This window comes from Poeciliopsis prolifica, unplaced genomic scaffold (assembly GCF_027474105.1).
Source record: "Poeciliopsis prolifica strain line A6 unplaced genomic scaffold, Auburn_PproV2 SCAFFOLD003, whole genome shotgun sequence".
Classification (NCBI taxonomy): domain Eukaryota; kingdom Metazoa; phylum Chordata; class Actinopteri; order Cyprinodontiformes; family Poeciliidae; genus Poeciliopsis; species Poeciliopsis prolifica.
The window spans coordinates 4,052,091-4,076,237 of NW_026562378.1; the positions used below are offsets into that span (position 1 = coordinate 4,052,091).

At 43.4% G+C, this 24,147-nt stretch overlaps 2 protein-coding genes across 5 annotated transcripts in view; both read right to left on the reverse strand.

Moving 5' to 3' along the window:
- The window catches only part of ndrg3a (ndrg family member 3a), a 49,305-nt gene extending 42,878 nt beyond the window's left edge, over positions 1-6,427 (reverse strand). For both annotated transcript variants that reach the window (XM_055027174.1, XM_055027173.1), the window contains exon 1: positions 6,272-6,427. The gene's annotated coding sequence lies outside the window, so the exon portion shown is untranslated. The remainder of the gene's footprint in view (positions 1-6,271) is intronic.
- Positions 6,428-8,813: 2,386 nt separating this feature from the next.
- On the reverse strand, positions 8,814-22,794 carry phf20a (PHD finger protein 20, a). 3 transcript variants are annotated; one of them, XM_055027191.1, is made up of 17 exons: positions 22,630-22,794; positions 19,899-20,005; positions 19,381-19,549; positions 19,153-19,237; positions 18,197-18,273; positions 17,531-18,122; positions 17,387-17,437; positions 17,032-17,304; positions 16,271-16,465; positions 15,524-15,607; positions 14,256-14,411; positions 13,056-13,237; positions 12,881-12,980; positions 12,052-12,247; positions 11,528-11,978; positions 10,069-10,237; positions 8,814-9,977 (listed from the first exon to the last, which is right to left on the reverse strand). In XM_055027191.1, exons 2-17 carry the CDS (start codon positions 19,979-19,981, stop codon positions 9,835-9,837), a joined length of 3,006 nt encoding a protein of 1,001 aa, XP_054883166.1. In that variant the 5' UTR covers positions 19,982-20,005; positions 22,630-22,794; the 3' UTR covers positions 8,814-9,834. The 3 variants fall into 3 exon arrangements, with proteins under 3 accessions (XP_054883166.1, XP_054883167.1, XP_054883168.1); XM_055027192.1 differs by lacking the exon at positions 22,630-22,794 and adding an exon at positions 21,572-22,066; XM_055027193.1 differs by lacking the exon at positions 14,256-14,411 and having other exon boundaries at positions 22,630-22,793.
- Positions 22,795-24,147: the final 1,353 nt, after the last annotated feature.

The window sequence follows — 24,147 nt, forward strand, 5'->3', positions numbered from 1 at the left end:
GGCAACCACTCCAGAGGAGGTCCCCTCCCTCCGCCGTCTCCTCTCCTTCCAAACGCCATCCGAAGCTCAGCTGGTGGCGGCCCTGAACTCGAATGACCTTTCAGACATCATTTACATGAAGTGATTCTGCTTTCATGACTTCATTCAACATGTGGAAAACAACAGGCAGCCAAAGCTTTCTGTGCAGAAACAAAGAGTGAGATAAATCTATCGACAGCAGATTGTGATACATTTTTAAGCAATATCGTCCAGCCCTACCCATCCTTACCTCCTGAGAGATCCACCGCCTTGTAGTGAAACTGTGTGTGAACGTTTTCACAGTGACAGCGTCTTCAATACACCGACAGTCAACGTCTGGCCGGGCGCTCCCAGGGCCAGACAAAATCCCTCAGGAGGACGAGCGCAGTGCAATGCAGGTCAGTGCAGGAGGCTCTTGCGACAACAACACTTTTAAACGGGCTCTGGAGAAGTATTCATGCCCCTTTAACTTCACTCTGCAAGACTTTCTTCAGCTGAACAGAAACAGAACTGAAGTTGGCATTTTTGGACCCGAATAGGAACCATCAAGAGTCGGCACGCAGCTTCAGCAGTTACTGTTAAAAACAAATTGTCAGGCCTGAAATCTGGGTGTAGTCAAGATGGACTCAGACCTGAACATTCAGTCACATAAAGACAGTTACGAAGTTGTTCTTTTATCATCTGAGGAACATTTAAAGGATTAAAAGACTAATGCTGCAGCAAGATCTAGAAAAACTCATTCATATATTTATTTTTAGTCGCATTGATCACTGCAACAGTGTCTTTACATGTCCGCCTAAAAAATATTAGTCCGACAGCTGCAATTGCTCACATTCTCACTCGCCCCAGTTCTCAAGTTCCTATACTGACTCCCTGTAGCTCAGAAAAAAAACTTTAAAATATTTATCTTAGTTAATAAATCACTGAACAGCTTAGCACCACAATACATTAAATATCTGCTGTTGTATCAGCCTTCCAGATCTTTCATGTTTCCTGGTTCTGCATTCCCAGAACCAGAACCTAACACGGAGAAGCAACATTCAGTTTTTACGATCCACTAAATCTGGATCAAACTTACAGAAACTGCAAAACAGACGAAAAGCTGACATTCTTTAAGTGATGGCTGAAACCCCACCTGTTCACATCTGCCTTTCACTAATATCAATGAGAACATCGATTCTAGTCTTAAAAACAACTTTTCATTTATTTTGCCACTAGTACAAGGCTTCTTTTTCTGTTATTAGCTTGTTTATATTGTAGTTTTAAATAAACACAGCGAGAGGTTGTGTTTATAGTATGGACACAGAAAGCAGGTGGAACAACAAATCAACTTTTTTCCAACCACATATATTCCTGGTCTACTTTGTGTTGGTCTATTAAATGAAAACTCAATAAAATATATCAAAGCTGGAGGTTGCAGCATGACAAAGTGTGAAAAGGTTCCCAGGCAGTGTGTTGAGGGGCATGTGAAACCTGGATTTAATGTTTTGGTTCATCTAGCTTAAAACCAGAGCTTTGTTGATACTGAAAATGGAGACCAAGTGAACCCAGGCTCCAGCAGAGGAGCCCTCCACCGGATAAAATGCAAAGACTCTCCTTATCGCCTCAGTCAAGATACCCCGTCTCAGGTACAATTCGAGCCACTGCCACGCCTTCAGGAAACTAAGCATTCCCATCGTCCCAACAACCAAACAAAAACCAAAAAAAACCATTCAAGAAACCTCTGGAGCCGTCTGAAATTCCAGCCGGCATCGTTCCGGGAGACATATATTCTCCTGGAAGAGGCAGAGTCCTCGCATTAGGAACGCTTTGGCTGTAACTCGAAACTTGGAACATCTTAAATTACAAATGACTTCTGGTTACAAACGTGCTGCAGAGCAACGGAGCGAAGGGTCCGGCTGACATCGACACTAAGAACAATGTTGACCTTATTCTCATGACGAAAAACAAACGGCAAACTGAGTAGATGATGATGATGATGATAGCAGCCATTTTTGTTTTAGAGGAGAAGGTCAGAAAAGAACTCAACTTGAAACTGGTTGTTGTCTTGATGTCATGAAGACTGCTGAACATGGACTTGTCTGGTGACCTGTTAGTAAATCTAACTATTAGTAACCGACCAGAGAAGACCAAACCCAAAATATATCAAAGTTTTAAAAAGTTGCAGCATCAAAACTTTTTTACATTTTCCATCGTTTTAAGGGAACACCAGAGAGGCCAGTGGCATGATGGTAATTCTCGTAAATACCAGCAAATTATCCCCTCCCCCACCTGCTGCTAATCATGTTCAGCTGGATAAACGGCTGATAAACTTTTGGTTGTCACCTCTGTGACCTTCGTTTTATTAAAAATGAGAATCACGGAAAATTTGGAAGACAGCTGCTGGGAGGAAGGATCTGTAATAACGCTCCTTTGTGCTCTTCATGCAGTTGAATGAGCTCTCCAGCCCAGCAGCAGTTTGGTGTTAGAGAGCAGAACGTCCAAAAAATTGGAATGTGTACAATAAAGACCTGAAAGTACTGGTGACAGAACCGCCAAAGGTTTGAGCCAACGTAATCTTCAACATCAGCCAGCTTAGCATAAACAATCTCGTAAATTAATCAGCTGGGACTGGTTCCTTTCATCGTGTCTGAAAGAAATTCAACCAAACTCTGGTTGCCAGTAACATAATTGGCAACCAGTTGCATGAGAAACAAACACAGGGTGGTGTAATCACAAAACCTATCGCAATGTCTTATGACCATATGCCAATTTTTTGTTTTCCAAATATGTTGCAGTTTTATAGAAAACAGGTTAATCGGAAAAGTCAGTTACTTTAGTAGTTTTTATTAGTTTTTTTTTATTTTATTTTATTTTAGAAGCCAGATTAAAACACCATTATGACTTAATGACATTTATGAGAAAAAGTTAAACCTACACTTTAAATGCAAGCACCTTCATGTTGCACAGTAAACAACAATGTTTCCATTTTGAAAGAGTATTTTTATGCTGCAATGTGCAAATGTCAAGACAACTGCAGCTGAACATTTATTCAAGCATAACTTTTTATCAACAAGTCAAACAGTGGCTTTGGAGTCTGTGTATCAACAGTAAGGTCTGACCAGGCCTTCTTCTCGCAGGTGTTTCAGGTTTGGTTTTCTGGGCCTGAACATGGATCAATTTTTGGTCCAGCAAAAGCAGAGGTGGAAAAGAAGAAGAAAAAAAAAAAAAGGCAGACTGACTGTCAGCACGGAGGCTTAATTACTGTCTCTATCCCTCTGCTGGGTGTTACGGCCTGACATTCATCCCCTGCCACTGCTGCAAGAAATCCTCTTCCACACAAGAGCATTTCTGCCTTTTTATGTGCAGGGTAATCCCTGCAATACATCAAGTTTACGCTGTAATCCGAGCTGAAAAGGGCTTTAATATTGGTTTTTGCTTAATGCGGACATCCTGAAATTATTTCACATGGTTCACAGATTGTGCTGTGACAAAGAAGGGCCGGGCGGCGAAATTATTCTTGGAAGTGGGACCGTAATTTGTGGATATAAAACTTGACTGCTGCCGTCCCACGACTCGAAACTCAGAAAACTACATCTTTTTCTGAGCAGTGAATGCACCATGCCGATTATATGAGGCTGCACTAGCAGCAACACTCTTCTCCGTGGAAGTTGTTACTGCAAGAAGACTTAAAAGTTAGCCATTTCTGCATCAGCAAGTTTGTGGCAACAAGAAATTAATCAACTAGAATGAGCGCAATATTTTCCATTCTGATGATTCATATTTTTTGAAGAACAACTTTGTTTACAGAAACTTCATAATTCATTTTTTTATGTTTCTTTATTTCCTATTATTTACTGTTTTTATTTTGGATGTTTAAATTATCTTATTTCCAATGTGGGGTACTGTGAACAAAATTATAGTTCACTAGTCTTTGAGAATCTGGATTAGGATTATTATCCCATTATTGATACATTTCTTGAAAATGGTCTCAAAACAACAAAAATATCAGATATCGCAATAATTTCTGGGCCAGTTCATCATCCAGTAAAATGTATTGCGACAGGCCTAAGTGTTCTTGTGTTGTTATGCCATTATCATTACAATAGTTGAAAAATCATCTAAAAAATATTATTGTTTAGCACAATAATGTCTGACAATTTACCATGGAGGCAAAATTGGCCATCTTAACAGGCCCAGTGAGGAGTTTAAAATTAAGTCAGATAAAAATCCAAATTGTTGACAACCAAACGTCAGCAGTTGCTGCTCATTTCACAATTTTACCTTTTTTTTTTTTTTTATAGCCTGGGTCATCTCATCCCTTTTCAAGTTAATAATTAGGACATTCCTTCACCAGTTGAAGGAGAGACTCGGGCTGGAGCGGACAACAGAAAGGCCAACCAGCCAACCCACTCCGTTTCGTTCTTTTGAACCCTTCAGCCGCTTTCTGTCACGGAACACGCTGGATTTACAAACACTGGGAGGCTTTTGGAAATCTCCAAGTTAAGCTAAGGATCCGCATAATCTCAGGAATGCAAACGGAGGCTGATGTTTTCAGTCATGTTATTGACACTATTAGTGCTAAACCCTGAAAATAATCCCCAAATCGATAACAATTTAGTTTTCATGAAGTCTGTTGTGCAGTGTGATGTCACATTTGCTACTTCTTTAAGTACTTAATAGCAGCTCATGGTGGGAACTTTTCTTTTGCTGTTTACTTATAATTTGTTACATTTTTCTCAGTAGGTAAAAGCATAAAGAATAAAATCTTCGGGTGTATCTCTATCTGGGTTCCTTTTGCTTTGGTCTTAAGACATTAAGTCAAAACGTTTCCAACAAAATTAAACACCCTGAGGGCAATAGGTGCATTAATGAACAACTTTTGACCGTCCCGTTGGCATGGCAGTGGATTCTCAGTGTAATAATCAAACCAACACACTCTGACAACATGGCCGTAAACCTCTTATTACCCCGGAAAGCCTGATCCTGCAGAAAGACGCCAGCTTTGGCGCTAATCTGTTATCTGGTCGCCGTTCAAGGTGGAGCAACGGTCCTCGGCGGCGAGTGTTGCGAGTGTCAACAAACTCATGGTTGCTGCTTGTCGGGCAAGCTGCACACACTACTCACACTCTGCTAACACCACATGTGATGCGTTTAAGGACGCCGTGGGAGACAGAGAACATGAGTCAAACAGCATGATGATGAAATATGGACTGAAGAATACAACAGGATTTGAAGAAGTCAGAAGAGAAAAAGGTCACAATGACCTTCCAGTGTTACCATCTTTTATTAAAATCAGAGATAGGTGAAATTATGTGTGCGTCATGTGGTGTTAGTCTCAAAGTACACACTGAGGTCACTGAGGTCGGCCCACGTGGTGGTTTTTGACCCCGCCACCTGCGTGACCTTCGGGTGTCGTCCCTCCTGACATTGGAGTACACGACATGTGTGAGTGCAGTGAGCCGATCTGTTTGATAATGACAGATATCAGCAGTGAAACGTACAGATGAACTCTGACACAAATAGACCAAAACTTTGTTGTACCTTTCCTTCTTCACAAAAAGAAGAAAACAAAATCTAAACATCGTGATCGTCACAAAACAACCAACTAGTGGGAACTTTCATTCTGAGCTTCACATTCATTGTGTCTCACCATTATTATTTCAAGGCTCTATGACGAATTCTGTTCAAATCAGACTAGCTGGAAAACGTGTTTCTGTGAGAGCTTGTCAGAAATATAACCTGTTAACTGGCTTTTCTCTTTATAACGGTTTATAGAAAGGTGAACGCATCGTATCAGGCCTTTTTCCATTTTTTGTTTTTTTTTTCTTGTTAAAACTATAGTTAATTTAATTCGTACACGTTTAAAACATACATATACACACACATATATATATATATATATATACATTCCTGCTCAGCATCCCGATAAAAACCCTGAGTGTGTTCATGTCGCATCTCTGAGAGGAGCAGCACGCGAACTAGATCCAGTCCAACGGCAGCTTTTCTAACTCCGCTGCGTCTCATTTCAGCCCTCAAACATGTGGCTTAAAGCGGTAGAATGGGACTTTTTCTGTTTTTTGGTGGGGGGGTTTGGACGCTTTCGCCACCAACGCGGTTCACCTAAAATAACAGGGCAGTACAGACGAACAGCAGAGCGAACTGCACTGACTCCAGAAAGCCGAGGAGGTTAATCCGCCTGTAGCATCGGGCACATCTGTAACTGCGGTCATATTGAAGATGTTCCGGGGTAAACACGAACAATTACACTCACCTCGTCGGTGAAGTGGGCTTCCGGTGAATCGAAGTGAACTCGCCGCTCGATAAATTGCTGAACGGCGACAAATAAATGTGTATTTTGAGCTGTTGAAAACAAGCAGCTTCTGCTTGTCGCTTCCTCCCCAAGACAGCCTGTATGTCTGTGGGCGGAACTACACGCTGCGGAGGAGACACAGCGGAGGAGCCAATGAGAGGAGGCGGCACGGCAACACAGATGGGAGGAGGGAACAGGAGTTCTCACTCCGTTCGGGAAAAAAAACAGGTGCACTTAAAAATCACAGTAATTTAATTTAAAAAGGGAAACTTGCCATTTCAAATACGTTGATATGTTTCCAGGGGCTGTTTCTGTTCATTTTAATAGTTTTAGTAGTTAAATAAAGAAACGTCGATTTAGTTTCTCAGAAATTATAATACTTTGCATGAAGAACAACAGCAAACATTCAATATATAACTATTATCTTATAGAAAGCAGGCCCTTCAAATGCTGTTTCCTTTACAATCCATATTAGAGAATTATGCGATATGGGCCAGTGGCTGAACATTGCGATTACCTGAAATCCATGAAGTAACATTGTTACTTCTTCAGATTTGTTCCTGAAGTAGACTCATAGTAAGTTTATTCAACTGCTGAAAAAAATTGATAGTCTACAAAAAATAAATTGTGGTGAGATAACTTTGTTAGACATTCTAACGGCTCCAAAAGCGCTTTCTGCTGCAGCATACTGCAAACATCATCAAATATACAACTGCAACAAAGAGGCTGAACACAAAGTATTTAGCTAAAACTTACTGCAGTTTGAGCAATTATTTGCAATACCAATATGCCATACAGTCATAATACATTTGTGACCTAGTATTCATTCACATTCTTTGGTTTAGCTTAGTGAAGGGAAAGAGTGCAGCTGAGAAAAGCACACAAGCAGCAGGGGTAATTGCAACTTTGAGAGGACTGCGAAGTAAAATTCAAAGGGAAGATTCATGTGCCAGAGACAAAATCAGCTCGCTGCTTCCCCCAAGATCAAGTTAAGGGATAGGAATGACAAGTTCAGGAGGAAACCCCCGTCATCTCTCTGAAGACGTCCTCCAGGTCATGATAGGAGCTCCCAAGGGTGTTGTTGAGATACAAAGTCCCACCAAGTGACTCCTGGGTCTTCCCTAGAATACCCTCCCAGTAGGATGTGTCTAGAAAACTTACAAAGGGAATCGACCAGAGGGCTTTGTGATTAGAAGTCCCAATCGACTCCTTTCAATGAGGAGAAGCAGCAGCTCTACTTTGAACTCCCCCTGGATGTCGTACCTTCTCAGCCCACTGCTAAGGTTGAGTCCAGCAGGCCGTCGGAGTGAACTCAGTTCGGTCGCTTCCATCCGGGATCTTTTCCTTTTGGTCCTGATCCATGAGTGATGGCACTCAACCTGGTAAATCAACCTGGAGTAAGCGTTTCCAGGGAGGCTGAGAAGTGTGATACCCTTTATACCTGCACTGCCAAAAGATACAAGTACCGGATTTGATAACCAGCAAAACCGGCTGAAATCAAACTCTGAGAATTTATTGGGTTTAACCAACAAACTAAAGACCCAACAATATAAATGAGCTAAAGGCCACTACAAAAGCAACCTAGGCGTTACTGTTTTATAAATTGCGTTATTGGCTTTATGTAGAGTTCCAACTTTCAAAGAAACTGACTACTGGAATTACATAAGCTGATTTTTGTTCAAAATTAACAGGAATAAGCACAAATAAATACTGAGCATCTCAATTATGAACAAGAAATGTCAACCTGACTGAGTCCAGGGGTAGAAATGGGCTATGCAAGTAAAAATATGGATTCCAATCAGGCTCATTTGTCAGATTAAAAGCTCCTTTTGGAAATAACCTTTAAAAGCATACTTTTCACATTTCCAATAAAAAAAATAATCAGATGTTTTCATTAGCTATAATGAAAGTGCAGAAAAACAATTACTAGAAATAAAGGTTTGAAAACATGACAGTGTAACATAAGTTGAGCAATATTTCAATTAATCAATATGACCGACTTGTTTTTAGTGTTTGAGTAAATCAAAATAGAGCAGGTCCTAACAAGACATGACATGAGCTGAAAACGTTTCTCATCTTGGGACAAGATGAGAAACCTATTTAACCTTTTAATCCAACGAAGTCTCAAATTTCAATCCTGAGTAAATGTGACTGAAATAAGCGATGACCAGAAAATATTTCCTCCCCGATAGCTTCAGAAAACCAATTTTAAAATTCCAGTTTCTGTTTCCTTGTACAGATGGCGATTTTGTGCTGCAGGTCAGATCTCAAGTTTGAATTTCTTGCACAAGGAGGGAAATTGAAACGCCTCTTCTTGGGCCTCCCTGATCCTACTTATGATTTCCATCGGCACCCGGAAGCCATTTTGGTTCATATCTTTAAATGCACAGAAATAGATGCGGATGAAACTGCGCCAGTCGCGACCTCCGACCTAAACACAAAGGCAATCAAACTCATTGAAAATGGACAGAACGTTTGTTAAAAACGTCACAGAAGACGTGCGTAGAGATTAATAACAATGATAGTTTATTTAGGTTCCAGATCTGTTTGCATTGCTGTTGACATTTTCCCTGCTTCTAAGACAGACAGTTACAGTACATTAGCATACAATATCTGTATTTTTATTCAGAACACATTTTGAATGATGGCTTAAAAACAAGAATCAATGGGAAAAATAAAGAAAAAAAAACAGAGGAAAGAGAATGAGATAAAAATAAATTTACACATGTTCTAGATAATATATTACACTTACACAAAATGCTATGTTAAGAGGAATCCACATTACAAGTTCCCAGTGAATCATACTTTGAAATGCTACAGCGACACAAATATAGAAGTAAAAATAAGGAGATGAATAAACTAGAGCCAAAAACGGAGCCTACCTTTCATGTGAGACAGAAATTAACTTCACAGTGTATAATAGGAAACTGATCATTTTTGTAGACCTCTTTGAAACGTAATTTTACAATGAACGTCTTCAAATCGCCACCCGTCTAAAAAATACAAACAAAATTTTCAACGTAATATGGCAGGACAGATGGAGAAAAGCAAAGTCTGAGATGCACAAAAACAAACAAAAAAGACCCCAAGCGAAAATGTGTTCGAAACACTATTGCGAAGAGTGTGTTGGTTCAAGTACACAACTGCAATTTGAATCTAAAGCTGTGTGTAAAGCACTGTGCACCGAGAGAGAGAGGGAAAGAGGGCAACCTTCAGCGGCAGTTCGGACAAAAGGCATTCACAAGGTTTAGTTGCATGAGAGCCATGTTAAGTGTAATCTGGTCCTAAGGATTTCCTTCTGGATTTTCCCCCCCCCCTCTTACTGTAACGAGGTGGCTCTTTGTGTTAAATCCTGATGCAAAGGATGCTTGCTTTTCCGTTTGTGGTCATATCGATATTTCCACCTCGGACGGCAGGAAGCTGAGCGAGGTCGGAACGAGCGAGAGAGAGAGAGAGAGAGGCTCTTCTGCCGCTCCGCTGTAACCACGCGAGGCGCCCCAACCCGCAGCGGACCTCTGGCGCCCTCATGTGGAGCTGTACAGGGAGATCTGCTGCACCTTGCCGAGCTGCGTCAGCAGCCGCTTCATGCGGTGTTTGAGCTGAGGGAGGCGCGCGAGAGGCTCCGGAGGCTCCAGCTCCCCGGTGTAGTCCAGCCAGCTTTCCAGCACTGGGGAGGAGAAAAGAAGAAGGTCATAGGTTAACGGACACTTTGATTGGCTCAAATGTGGCACAAGCTGTTTTTTCCCCCCCCTCTTTACCGTCCAACTCTCGTTCTATGAAGTCCATCCTATGAGAGACCTCGTCCTGGACGGCGTCGATGTGATCCAGCAGGTTAATTTGCCACTGTTGGTACTGGCCGTTATCTGCCAGGTCTCTCCCATCATCCTCTCTGCTCTCAGTATGCAACCATGACACACCCATTAAAGCCTATAACAAAAATAAAGACATTTAGTTTCAGTAAATATTTTCAAAGTAGCACAACACAAGTTAATTCAAATGGCTTTTTACAAACGTTCTTTAGGCTATAACTAAAATGGGTCAGATACTCAGAGGTACAATCTTCTAAAAATCAGTGAACGCAACATGACGAGCCGCTACCAGGCCACTGTGCCGACAACACTCTTCAGTGGGGAAGTTATTGGAAGTTTGCCGCATTTAATATGGGGTTCATACACATTTTCCACAGTAAAACTCAAGAAGTTTCAAGGAAACTTTTCCAGCACTACACTAGTAAATTGAAACGGTTTAAAGACTGTTTCAATTTACCATTTTATGCAATAGTGTGTTGTTACTAATAATGTGTCAATAATTAGGTTACCCCTTCTAGTTCACGTTAGAAGGGATAACATAAATTATGACAAAATTTGATGCTTTGAAATGGAATTGCTGCTAATAACGCTAACTGTGCTATCAATACTGGAAGATGCTGACAGCTATTTATAACAACCGATTCAGACATTTTAGATTGATGAAGTTTAAATAAATTAGCTTTTTACTGATGCCTTTTTGTTATTGTAGAAATTTCAGTGATAAACTTGAAAGGGAGACATGACTTTTGAAAAGACAGACAGCTAATTATAGATCACAAATGAACAGCTACATGAAAATGAGGCATGAATAGTTTTAGTCCACATTTATGAGCAACGGTGCATTAAAATCTGATTGAAATTGTCCTCAAAGAAAAATTTGTTTTAGGTTGAGAGTGATAAATACACGTTATTGTAATAGGCATGTAATCAATAACAATAGATAATGGATCTGATTGTTCAATAAGCTCAAACTGATTCAGAACCGCACAGCATGCTGGGGGACGTTGGCAGCGGAATGGCGCAACCTCTCACGGCTAGGCTAAGCTAGGCTAAGCTAAGCTAGTGGCATCGAGTGTTTCACTCGTTCTTTGGTCATCTAGCAACAACCTGTTGAGTAACTTGCGCGGCAGCTTCAGGTTTCGCTACAGTGCCTCATAACTGCTGAAAAACAAAAAAACGCCGTGAAGTGAAATGTCTGGATGAAAGAATAAAAGTCACATCAGCAGATTGGGAGTATTTCAGATATTTAAAACAAAAAAAACCCCAATTATTATCAATAAACCGATGTGAAACGCTTATGTTGTGATACGTTTTCCAGTCATATCGATCTTACTTGATTTTTTTTTTACAACTTTTGGAAGTTTCCCTCATGGAAACCCCTTCAGGAACCAGTGCCATGAATCCGAACCTTGTTGCTGTGTCCCGTTGACTTGGGCTTGTCCATGTCCAGCAGGCTCCCGAAGCGCTGCTCCCGCTCCAGCAGCTCCTCCGTGCTCCTCATGCTGTCCTCCAGCTCGGAGCCCTGCCTGGTCTCCACCACCAGCCGCTGCTCCACGGCCGGGTAGTACGTCCGCGGCTTCTGGTAGCAGTGTTCGCTGGTGATGTACGAGTCCTGGAAAGACGGGTAGGGGGAGGAGGAGCTGGAGGACGACGAGGCGGCGGAGGCTGCGACCGTGGCGGCCCGGCTCAGCTTCTGCAGCGCGTTGGACATCAGGATCTCCCCCCTGCTCATGTCCTCGTCGGGGGTGAGCGGGGACGGGGCCGCGTTGCTGCCGCGGCACGAGTCCGAGCCGAGCCGCGGCCGGTCGAAGTGCTTCCACGGCTGCTGCCATAGCCTGAGGTCTGGGTGAGTGCTGCTCCTGCAACGATTCCACAATGAGGCTTCTGGAAAATAAACCACGGCGCCGTCTAAAGCCGACGCCTCGGACTCACTGTAAGACGCTCATCTTGAGCTGCAGCCCGTTGAGGATCTCCACCACGTGATGCACGTCCCCCAGCAGCTGGTGGGTGGTGGTGATCTTTTTGGCGTTCTGGTGGGAGTAGTTCTCCTCCAGAAAGGACAGGCCGTACATGTGGCCGTTGGTTAGCCACTCGCGGTCGTACCAGTAGCGCAGACTCTGCCTCTGACCTAAGATGGAGGACACATCTCTTACAAACTGCTGAGTGCCGAGTTTTAAAGGTTTTAAAGACTTCCTGAACTGTAGCTGCTTTTCCGTTTGCAGTAAAATTACGCAGACTGAACCGATTACACCAGTTTTGAAAAAGCTAATGTTATTCCACAAAACGTTTTTTGAGTTCGGACGAGGTGGTTATTCAGCCAGATTGAAAAGCTTTTTTCACATCACAGGAGTCACCAGCCGGATGTTACTACTGATGGAAACGTCAAAGAAGACAACAGGAAGTAGGTTTCTTTGTGGTTTTTTTGGACAATGTGCAGCCGACTCCACCAGAGCTCTCACAGCAACGCACACTTCATAAAAAGTTAACTATTTACATCTGTTGCTGCGATGACATTCAATGACTTATCAGGTGAACAAGATCATTCACAGGTGATTTTAATTTCTGATGTCAGGCATAGCTGAAATGAAACCATCAAGATTAATACCTTTTTGGACGAATTCTCTTTTTACAATCAGAAGAAACTATTCTAAAGTATATTTGCCATCTTTTACTTCATAAATAAATTGTTGCATTTACATGTCTGATGCCAGCAGATCTGTTTTTCCGGCTGTGGGTGAAGAAAACTGCGCGCCGGTCTCACCTGGCGGATCTCTGCAGATGTAGCAGGTGTATCTGTCCGGGACGTTGTCCTCCATCAGACCCATGCAGGTGCCGTGCTGCCAGCACAAACAATCCTCGCACTGGCGATCAGGAGAAACGCGTTAGCTGAAATGCGTCCGAAACGCGTGGGGAAGCGAAGCACAAACCATCACAACCTGAATCATGAAGTCGTTCTCCTCTTCCACTTCGCAGATGCAGCGCACGATCTCCTGGTCGGTGGAGTCCAAAGCGCCGGAGTCGACGCTGAGGGGCGGCGTGGTGACGTCCAGGTCCACGTCGAAGTCGTCATCGCTCCAGCCGCAGCTGTCAGTGGACCAGTCGCTGATGCTGTCCTCGTCTACAGGGGCGGGGGAAGCACAACCGCTGGACTTCAAAACAGATTTTTTTTTGTCAATTCTGCCACGGCAGGATGTAAAAGTAGCCAGAAGTTGCTGGGTAACTGGATGATTTAATGGGAATCTGCAGGTTAAATCATGAAGCAAAGCCACTGCAGCAGAGAAAAGCTGAGGATTCAACCAACCATTAGTTTGATGTTAGATATTATTGTCAGTGAAGCAGAGAAACCTGCTGGTCGGAAATGATCAAAAAAGTATTTTTCTGATCGCTGGCCCTAGTAGGCTGGTCTGACAACACTCTTCAGAGTGGAAGTTGTTACAGTAGGAAGCAAATTCAGTTCTGATCGGAGTGCGGTTTAAAAATCCAACAGCCAGCAGAAATGTTGTAAAAATCAATTTTAAAAAAATTATATCCTACTACAAATCAGGACATTTCATGTTCATTGAAACCAAGCAAGACGACAGTTTGGATATGTGGATTAAAACTTTTGTTTCATACCACTTAACTGAATGGTGAAGCACTTTAGTCAAGTTTTGGAATTTTGTTTTACATCTCCTGTCATCTCCACTATAGCTAGTAATGCTTGTCACCAGAATAACATTCTAAATGACGCTTAAAAATGTCATTTCCAAATCATTTTGGCTCCACCCAAAAGTCTGGCAAAACCGTTTCACAGCGACACCATTAACTCCACATACAAAAAAACCTATTAGAGCAGGAAGTCTAAAAAATGATGAATAGAATGATGTTAATTTCTCAAAGAGAAACTGGACTTTAATTTGAATTTACAAAAAAAAAAAAAAAAGATGCTTATATTACTATTGCCTCTGGTGCAATATTTGCATCTTGTATTACATTACGTATTATTTGCAAAGCTGACAGCATGGCTGATTGAATCCCAAGCGAATAAAAGATGGGAGGAGGGAGCAGCTGTCAAACACACTTATTCATACACACACACACACACACACACACACACACACACACACACACACACACACAGTTATAGATATACCCACCATCAACAAGTTTCTGCTCTGTGTAGCTGTGTCCAGGCCTGCTGCGGTAGGCCTCAGGCTTGTGATTGTGTGAGAGGGGGAATTTGAGTGGCAAATTCAATTTGGAGTGGAGACCCAATACTGAGATGTCAATATTCTCCTCACTACCAGTGTTTTCTGTTAATACAGGGAGGGGTGGGGAGCAGATGTGAAACAAAAACGTCAGCTGTGGAAATGCTCAACAAAACACCCATCAGGAGGCGACAAAATGTGGCACAAAACAAAACATTGTCGGTAGATTAACAAGTTCTCACACAGGTGGTTAGAGGTAGGGCTGATCAATTAATTAAATTTTATTTTGAATATATATATAAATAAAAATGGCCGTAAAAAATTGCATTTTTTTTTTTCCCCAACCAACCCACTTATTGGGTTTCCATAGTTAAGGATGATGTCACCGTGCCCAAGGCGGCCATCTTGATTAACAAGCGTATTTTACAGCTTCTACTGATCTGGACTTTAATTCAAGTCAACTCTGTGCCAAACTGTAAGGGCCAGGTTACAGTTTCTTTCACTACAAGAAAACAGTAATGAAAGAAGAAATGCAAAAATAATACGATAATAATGTCCCATTTCTGAATAAAGTCGCTGCATTTTCTTTTTCTGTATCAATGCATCTTCATTCTCCCAATATGGTGAAATGAAAACATTCTTGTAGTCTGGCCCCATTGACTCACAGAAGGGATGACTGAAATAGCAGTTTTGAAAATGTTTTCTGTCGTTTGTAAAAAAAAATAATTTTTTTTTGCAAAGACAACGGCAAAAAAAAAAAAAAAAAAAAAAAAAAAAAAAAAAAAAAACCTTTCAAAGATGGGAAAGAACAGATTTTCTTTCTGCAAATAAATAAATAAAATAATATATATAATTTTTACAATTGGGATTTTATTTTAAGCCCATCGCCCCGTCACAGTTGGAGGAAGGCAGCCTGGACATACATCTCAAACACAGTATAGGTGTGGAACATGGAGATGAATGTATGAGTCCAGCCAATTAAATCACAAAAAAAAACCCAGAACTATAAAAAGAAATGATCCAACACATCCTGGCGGTCATGTTGGAGAGACAAAGCAGCCAGAAATGTTCCACTTCTCCCACACACCAGCTCAGTCACCACACCAAGAGGAGTGAATGGAGCGCTTTGTGCTTTTAGCAGGCCAGGCATCACAGCAAGCGCACATGCAGAGCAGCAGATGATTGACCTCGCCCAGTTCTGGGGACCTGCTTCTTACCAGACTTGGCCTTCTTTTTCTTCTTCTTCTTCTTTAGCTTAATGCGAAGGAAGTCCTTCTGTTTGGGCTTCTCTTTGGGTTTCCCTAAGGATCATGAAATGAACATTAAAGGCCATGTGAACACAAAGACTTTCAGGAAGATTGGACCTCTGGTGCAAAAAAGATGAAAAAGAAATGCATCTTGTATAGAAGGAGCATAATTTAGCTGTGATAAAAAACAAAAAACACTTATTGGCATCTCTAACAATTCTAACTTAACTCCGAGTGGTTATTTTTGTCTAATGAGAAAAATGACGTTTGCTTAAATAAAATCAAAACCCACTTAAAAATGTTAATGCAACACAAAGATCATATTTTGCAAGCTTTCTGGGTTTTTTCTGTTTTCATGGTAACTAGGACCACAACTAGTGATCCAAGCTGTTGGACCCAAATCTGCTTTTAACTTGGCAAAATACAAAGAGTGTTTTGAAATGAAAACGGCCCTGGATTCTGTTTTTATTGCCAAGAACAGAAGAAACACTTTTTCTGTTTCCTACATCTGAGGTAGTGCCTGCCTTTGATTGAAAAAGAAAAGTGTGCGAAAATCATTTGAAGTTTCTACATGTCAACCCCAACAGCGGGAGATGCATCATCTACGACGTACGGCAACGGAAACATACTTTACATGAGGAAAAACAGGGAATAAAGATGAATATCTAACTACACTGAATCCGTTTTTCACTAAACCAAACGCTGCATCACACTCACCAATGTCAAAGCAAATCTTGTCAGTGTCCTTGTCCTGCAGCTGGCAGAGGTTCCTGTCCAGCTGGTTCTCCTTACTCTTCTCCCTCAGCAGCGCCCTCTGCTGGTGGCTGTGGGTGCTGACTGCAGGAGGGGCCGATGTGCGCCTGCCTGCAGCCTTAATCTCACCACGTGGAGCCGCAGCAGCTCCAACCGAGTCTTGAATGGAAAGAACTCGAATCAGTTCATGTACCGAGCGATGAAAGGACGTCACGATTCAGAAACAGTGAGTCTTCTTGTTGTCATGACAACAACATGACCCCTGTGGGTCATGACACGTTCATTCAAACGCATAACGTCCAGGAACCCGAGTAAAGATGCAAGTTGTTGATTAATGAGTGAATCTAAATTTGATTGATCTTACTGATACACGAATGATTAATTGGTAAGTTCTGGATCCTAAGTTTTGTTATATTTTTCAAAAATATTAACAGTAATATTACAAATATTAAGAAAAGGACATTAGCAGCAGTGACATGACATGTCAGCAGTGTTGCATACCAACAAACTGAAAACTGTTTCTTTAATTTCTGTATCAGCTGGCTCTGCTTATGGATGACCAGCAGCGACCTCTGCTGGACGGCGGCCAAACTACACCCCTAACAGAAGGTCTAAAACGAACTTTATAAATTAGTCAATATGAACTCATTTTAACCTAATAAACCATTAATCTTTGATTAGCTGTTGGCATCTCTACACCCGAGTGGAACCGGGCAGGAACTCACGCATAGAGGCAGAAATGGTGCGGCGTCTCTTGGAGCTTTCCAGACCAGGAGCAGCAGCGGGCTGCTTGTCAGAAGCCCTGGTCTGGACGCTCCTGGTGGGGCTGTGCGGTCCCTCCGCAGGCGGCTCTTCGCCGTGGTAATATTTCATGTGATAATGCAGCAGCTTTGCCTTGCGGAATGACTTTGTGCAGCCTGGAGCGCCACACTTGAAGGGATTGTGGTCGAGGTTGATGGACAGGACGGGAGGAGGCTGGTTTTTGATGACTCGGTACACTGAATAAATAGAAATGAGAACAAAATGGGGTTTTTTTGTTTTTAAAAAGGAAATAAAAGCGATGTACGTGAGGAGACTTACATGGCTCTCGGCTGAATCTGTTGGGATTGTGGAAGCCCTGCTTCCGTACCGCTGAAAATATAATAAAGCAAAATTTCAGCTTTTTAATAAATCGAATAGTCTGTTTTTTTAAATTATTTATTCATTTTTTTGCCAAAGGCTTACGTTTCACTAGCTGAGGAGGCGGTGCGTCCGCCGCAGGCTGCGCGCTCTCTGATTGGACGTTTGGCTTCTGCTCCGCGTCGCCGCTGGATTCGGCGGTCGCCGTAGCGACAGAGTCCTGCTCCGTCGGCGCAGACGACTCGCTCTGCATCTCCGCGTATGGCTTGGGTGGCTCCGTGTTGTATGGCTTTGTTACGCTCTGCTCCGACTCCTCCTCTTCCTTCTTCACGTCTCCGCTCAGGCGGCGCCGTACCTCCGTCTCCCCGTCGTCTTTCTCCACCTTCACGCCGTTCGTGAGTCCCGTTCCCTTCTCGGCGTCCGCGGGCTCGCTCTGCTCCGAGGTCTCCGCCTCCTGTTTGGCAGTGGCGTGCTCGGCCTCGGAGACGCCGTTCAGTTTGGGGGTTTTGTCGTTCACCGCGCCTTCCTCCTGCTCCTCATCGTCGCTGTTGCTGTCCTCGTCCTGGTCCGAAGTGCTGCGCCGGGCGCGCTTGTTTTTGGGACAGCCGTTGTCCTGTGGCCTCCTGTCTCTGCGGTTCGGGGCCCTTCGCACCGCGTTCTTGTCCGAGGACCGAGATCTGCCCCCGGCTCCACCTCTCTATCAGAACAAAGAAACACGAGTTCAGGAAATCGGCCAGAAGAAGCTGTGGACAGACGGACGGAGAACGTTACCTCTTTAATATAAGGCTTCACATGCATCCCCTTCACCGTCTGGATGACGCCGTCGTAGAACTTCACAGTGTAAGATGCTGAAGGTGAAGACACAGAAACCGAAGCAAACTAGATTTTACACAATCTGGACGCAAACAACTCCATTTTGTGCCTCGCAAAAACCCCTTGATTTTTTGACTTTCTCATGTTACAACTACAACATTCTGTGCATTTAATTGTGATTTTAATCAAGCAGAGGACCGCAGAGCGGCACATAACTGCACCGTTAAAGAAAACAGATCATTTCCTAGAGTTTTGCAGCATGCATTTCCATTCAATTCACAATAACTTGCCTTTTAAAAATAAAATACAACAACAAATGCCAGATTTTAGCAATTTTTCTGTTGTTTTTTCACGGAATAATTCCATTTAATTTCCACAGCAGAATGACACTAAAAGTACCCGTCGCTTTTTATTTGGATCTATTCTTTTATGAGGCTGGCCACTGTGCAAATATCAAGAAACCGTAGCAATCATCTTTTTGGAAACGTTTTATTTTACTTTTATATTAAAACCTAAACATAGAAATAATGAGAGACAAGTAAATATTTAACAAAAATGTTAAAAACTGGCTCCGACTCGGCCTGGTTGTACCTTCATCAACTGAGGAGCTTCTCTTTCCCGTCAAATGAAAAACATGCCAGCAGCATGATGCTGCCCCCACCGTGTTTCAAAAGGGAGATGCTGTGTTCAGGGTCATGTTTACAGTCAGATTAAATGGCATAACTGGACTCTTACCTAAAAGAAGAGTGACCTCTAAAGGGAATTAGTTTATGTCTTGAGTGCCAAAGACAAAAGGATTTCTAGCCTATTATATCCCAATAAATCCATTCAATTTAATCGCGAAATGAGAAAATATCAATCACTTAAGAGGTCCAAACAATGTACGTGCATCTGGAGAAGCTGAAGCTACTTACCATCTTTATTGACCGAAATGACTTTGGCTGGGTAGAAACGGCAGTCGGACCAGCTGGCCAGAACTTTGTCATTTACGTGAAAGCCCTGGAGGAAAGAACACAGTGATCTTAGCATCCTCTGCTGGCGAGCCGGTGTTTCCTAAGAGCTTCGCTGAAGTTACAAGCAGAAGCTAGCATTTAGGAGGCGTGAACAAAACGAAGGCGGTGCGTCTTCCGCCCCCGTCTTACAGGTGAGCTGTCGCCGTGCAGACCCTGCCGTCTCAGCTGAATTCTCTCCACGGGTCTCAGGTACGGACTGGTCCAGTCAAACCATTCATCGTAGCGGTGGCTCCACTGGCGGTAATGAATCAGCACTTTTTCATCTTCATAGTCAATCTTCTCTATGTTGGCAGCATACCTTCAAAAACAAACAAACAAACAACAAAATAATGCATGACTAGGAAATTGTGCTGGGGCTCAAATCGAAATCGGTGTTGCAATTAATATTTCCTACAGCCATCAAAATGCAACATAATGTGACCTTGGAGGGAAAGAAATTGATTTCCCTCGTCATGATTTCAGTGAGCGGTGAATCTGATGGGGGTGGAGAGTTTACTGGCACAGGAAAAATTAAGAAATAAAAAGTCTAAGATGTCTTCCCCCAACCATAGTCAGTCGAATCAAATAATAAAAAAGGAAAATATGCTGCAAGAGGCTGAATGTGAGAAAATGAGGGAAGTGAAAGAATGAGCGAGGCCATGACTCACCAGTTTTTGAGGCTGTCTCTGGCCTCGAGCTGAGCTCCCACCTCAAATGTTATCCCTCTTCTGTTAGGGGGCGTCTTACTCATACTGCCCACATCAAGGCTCCCTTCCTGCACAAACACACACACACGTTAACCAACAACATACCAACACAAAGCTACACTCGTATAACCTTGGGTGTGCTACAGAGATACAACACAGAGCCATCAAGGTCTCTGCAGGCGCTCGGCTCCACAGCCGGTCTGCAGTATTGTGGAATAAACTCGGCTCTGTGAACCTGAGTGGCAGGTTTGACGCCGAGGAGGGGAAGTGAGACGGCAAGTTAGCAGCAGAACGACGCCGCTGGAAAGCAGCCGGAGAGCAGCCGGAGAGCAGATTCCCTCTGCAAGAACACACGAGTCATAAGTTACGCAGGCATCGACTAGAGAGACGCTCCGTCTCAGCCGCAGATCCAAATAGAACCACTCTCACCTGAGGTTTTCAGATCAAACGCTAAGACGGATTTTTTGTTGTCGTTTTTCTTACTGAGAATGAACTTTCGCCATTTCCTGCGTAGAAACACAACAACCAAGCAGCGTAACCAAGACAACGCTGCTCGGAGGAATCCGACGTCCAGGTGACAACAGGGTTTGAAGTGGAGAGTTTAAAAGCTTTTCTTTAGAGCACTTTAATAAGATGCCCGATGAATTTGAAGCACAAATTAAAGCCGTATGCTGCTGCACACCATCAGTCAGCTGGCTGAAAGCAGGCCGCTACACCGACTGATTAGAATTCAGATTCGGCAAACAGAAAAAGAAACGCAAAAAAAAAAAATACACACAAAAATGCGACTGAAACAAGCAGTTAGCTAATTAAATTATTTGTGTTTTGTTATGCTTGGAGCTCAATAGGCACACGAAGAAAACCATCTGTAGCAGGTGCTTAATCGACATTATTTATATAAATAAATAAATATTGTAAACTGCAGGACATTATTGGAGGTGCAGAGGCACAAACAGATCAGGACTCAGAGCCACACTGACCAGTAAATAAATCAGATCAAGGTTATGGACAGCTGGAGACACTCTTGCCATTTCTCCCATTGCTGCCAGATTGAATTGCATCACTCCTATCAAACAACCTGCAGGAGGATTTTGGTTTTTTTCTTTTTTATGCCTTACATTCCCTCTAAAAGGAGAACCGGTCCAAATCAGAACAGCAGGTCAATAGGAAGTGGATCTAGTGGCTCCACTGTGTACAGGGTGATGGGAACTGGACCAGTGAGGTGAGCCATGCCCCTGAAATGATGGTGAATATGTTCAGCGGGGAAGACATTCAAATGACAATGTGACATTAAAACAGAAAACCCCCCAAAATGATGCCAGAGAAACATTCACACATAAAAGTCGGACCATGTCGACCGGCCCGCCGCGTTAAAAGCCACCAGGAAGCGGGCGATAAACCCCGCTCTGTTTCACACGCTTCCAACATCATCGGCTTAAAGAAAGGCCTAAACGAGAGCAAATTCATTCAGTCGCTAAAGGGAGAGGAGAAAAAAAATCCCTCCTCCGCTAACACCGCTTCTTTTGTTACGCGTGGGGAAAAGAAGAAGAAGGAGGCGGCGGACACGCTGACGTCCCGGCGCCCTTTTCAACTCGCGAGCGACGATTGTATTGAAAACACCGGCGTCGTCTTACTTGTGTGCGGCGTGCAGCCCGGTGAGGTCCGCCATGGTGGAGGCGCCGGCTGCTGCCACCGATGCGGCGCAGTGCGAACCGCGACACCGGATGTCTCCACGCTCCCCGGACCACGTGTCTGCTACTCGGCCCGTTTCGCCGAACAGACACAATAGGAGACAAAGACCCACCGCGATCGTCCTCGAGTGGCAGGCGAAAAGTGGAGCACGACGTGGGAAAAAAAAAAAGAGGCACGGCCGGTGAAGCGATGTTTGCGAGTGAACCCGGTTTGTAGGAGACAAAGATGACAGGCGGGGCGGGAGGACCGGGGTTGAAGAGCACCAGAGGCTCCGATTGTTGCAGGTTTTACAGGTGAGCGTTTATGGAAGCATCACTTTATAGACGAGCTATGATTTACGCAGGGGCGCGAACACGCTCGCCTTTATACAGAAGAACCACATGCGTGGACAAAAGGTCTCAGCTTTTATTGAAACGGACCCCACGCGAACACGTGCTTCATTTCCGAATAAGCCATTGTTGACCACTTCCACCGCCGCTGGCACTTTGTTGTCCGGCGTTTTATAACCACAGGGCGCAGCAAGAGGCGAACCAGCTGGACGTCAGCGGTTTGGAGGGACGTGATTGGCCGAGGCGGCGCAGCGTGGGCGGGCGCTCGCTATAGCTCGCTGGCGATTGGACGCGCCCTTGTCAGTCACAGGGAGGGCTCTCCGTGGCCTCGCGCTAAGGGCCTACCTCCTCGTACTTTTCCAACCGCGAACGAGCGGCGTGGAAATGCAAAACAGTAAACTTCTCCAACTGGGACGCCGCACTCGTGTCTACGGCGGGCCAGCCAGCGAGGAGGAAGCCACGCCGAAAGACAGAAGGGCGAACTCATAAACACAGAGCGAACAAACGGACTTGGACGACGTTCAGTTATTTACTTCGTCACGTTTGTTTTGAACTCTCCCAGCCGACATGCGGCATCCACACCAAGTGCGTGATGCCGCCACAAACAGGGCCTCGTTCGCGGCGGTACAAACTCGGAGATGCGCCATAGTCAGAGGATTTAAGCCTCTTACCTGCTCTCCAGTCACTAAGTGTCAGGTTGAGCGGAAAATGTAGCCTGCGATCCCCGGTCTGCGCAGAAACAGCCGCCTCCGCCTGCCTGCTCCAAACCACGCAGTTGAATTTCTCTCGCTTGCATTTACCACCGGCGCGGGTAGCGTAGAGGCGCAGTGCGCATGCGTGAACCGCGCACTGAACTCTTGGTAATTGAATTATTTAGATGAACGTGGTCGTTCCTTTATTTGGGAAATAAACAAGCTTAATATTCACAAACGAGGAAACTCTGAAGTCAGGATGGCATCGCCACATATTGCATGTGCCCGAAGCAGCAGTGGAGTTGGGGCCAAAATCAAATGATTTACTCCAATAAAAGTCGTAAATAAATTGTGGAATCAGGGGTCTTCAACTTACAGACTTTGTCTGGAAACTGTAGGCGGACTTCGGCATTTAAGAAGGAAGTCAGTATAAATTGTTGACTATTTACTGATTATCATGCAGTTACATTTGATATCGCAACAAAACAAAACCATCAGAAAATTATTTACAATTAGCCACAGTAAATGACTGCTAACTGGAAAACCTGCTACATTTTTATGCTACAACTTAAATCCTAGAGAAATGTATCTTCAGAAATGTGTGTTGGGAAAAACGCTAATGCTAGTTTTAACATTTTCCTCTATGAGAGAAATAGCGTTCTCTCGGGCGCCCCCTGCTGGTCTGTGGACATAACAGCAACGTACTGCCATGAAGCAGAAATAATCTTTTTCCTACTTTTAAATTTACCTTGTTGACGCTCTAGAATTATGGAGAATACAAGAGGCATCATTTTATTGTTCTTTACTTTTGAAAATGATCTGTAATTTCAGGTTTCTCTGAAGAGTTGATACTGATTCAAAATAAAGCAGCAAGATAATTCACATCATATAGGCTTAGGCAGTTGAATAGTTGAATTCAGAAATGCTGTGCAGCAAATTAACAAGCCTGGTTGTCCTGGAAGGAAATGGCAATTATTTAGCTTTTCTTTTCCCCTTCACTGACTTGTGACGAGAAAATGGATCCTTCTTCATTTAATCCATTAAATTCTGCCAGGATGTATTAATAATGCACGGCCTTCTAATGAAACAGCTCCCATGCTGCAGGAAGTGGTCTCATGTAGAAAATAACTCATGTGGAAAGATATTAAAGTCGAACAATTAAAGCCTAAAAGTTAAGGCTGCTGCAGGCAGTTCATTGACAACATGTGGTGCCTTCACTAGGATTTCAGAATGACGTTGCGTCCAACTTCACGTTCCGATCCATAAAAGAGACCAGAGCAATTTTGAGACATGCAGTTCTGCCAGAAACTTTTCCGCATCCGTCAGTTGATTTGTGGGTGAACAGTCTGGTCTCTAAAGTTGCTCCAGATGGACAGCATCCAAGTTAAAGAAACATCTGAACGGAGGTCATCTTTTTTTGGGGTGTTATTGTGAACCTGTTGTAGTTACATGTCACATAAAAATACTACAAATGTTTAAAGACACTTTTTTATTCCG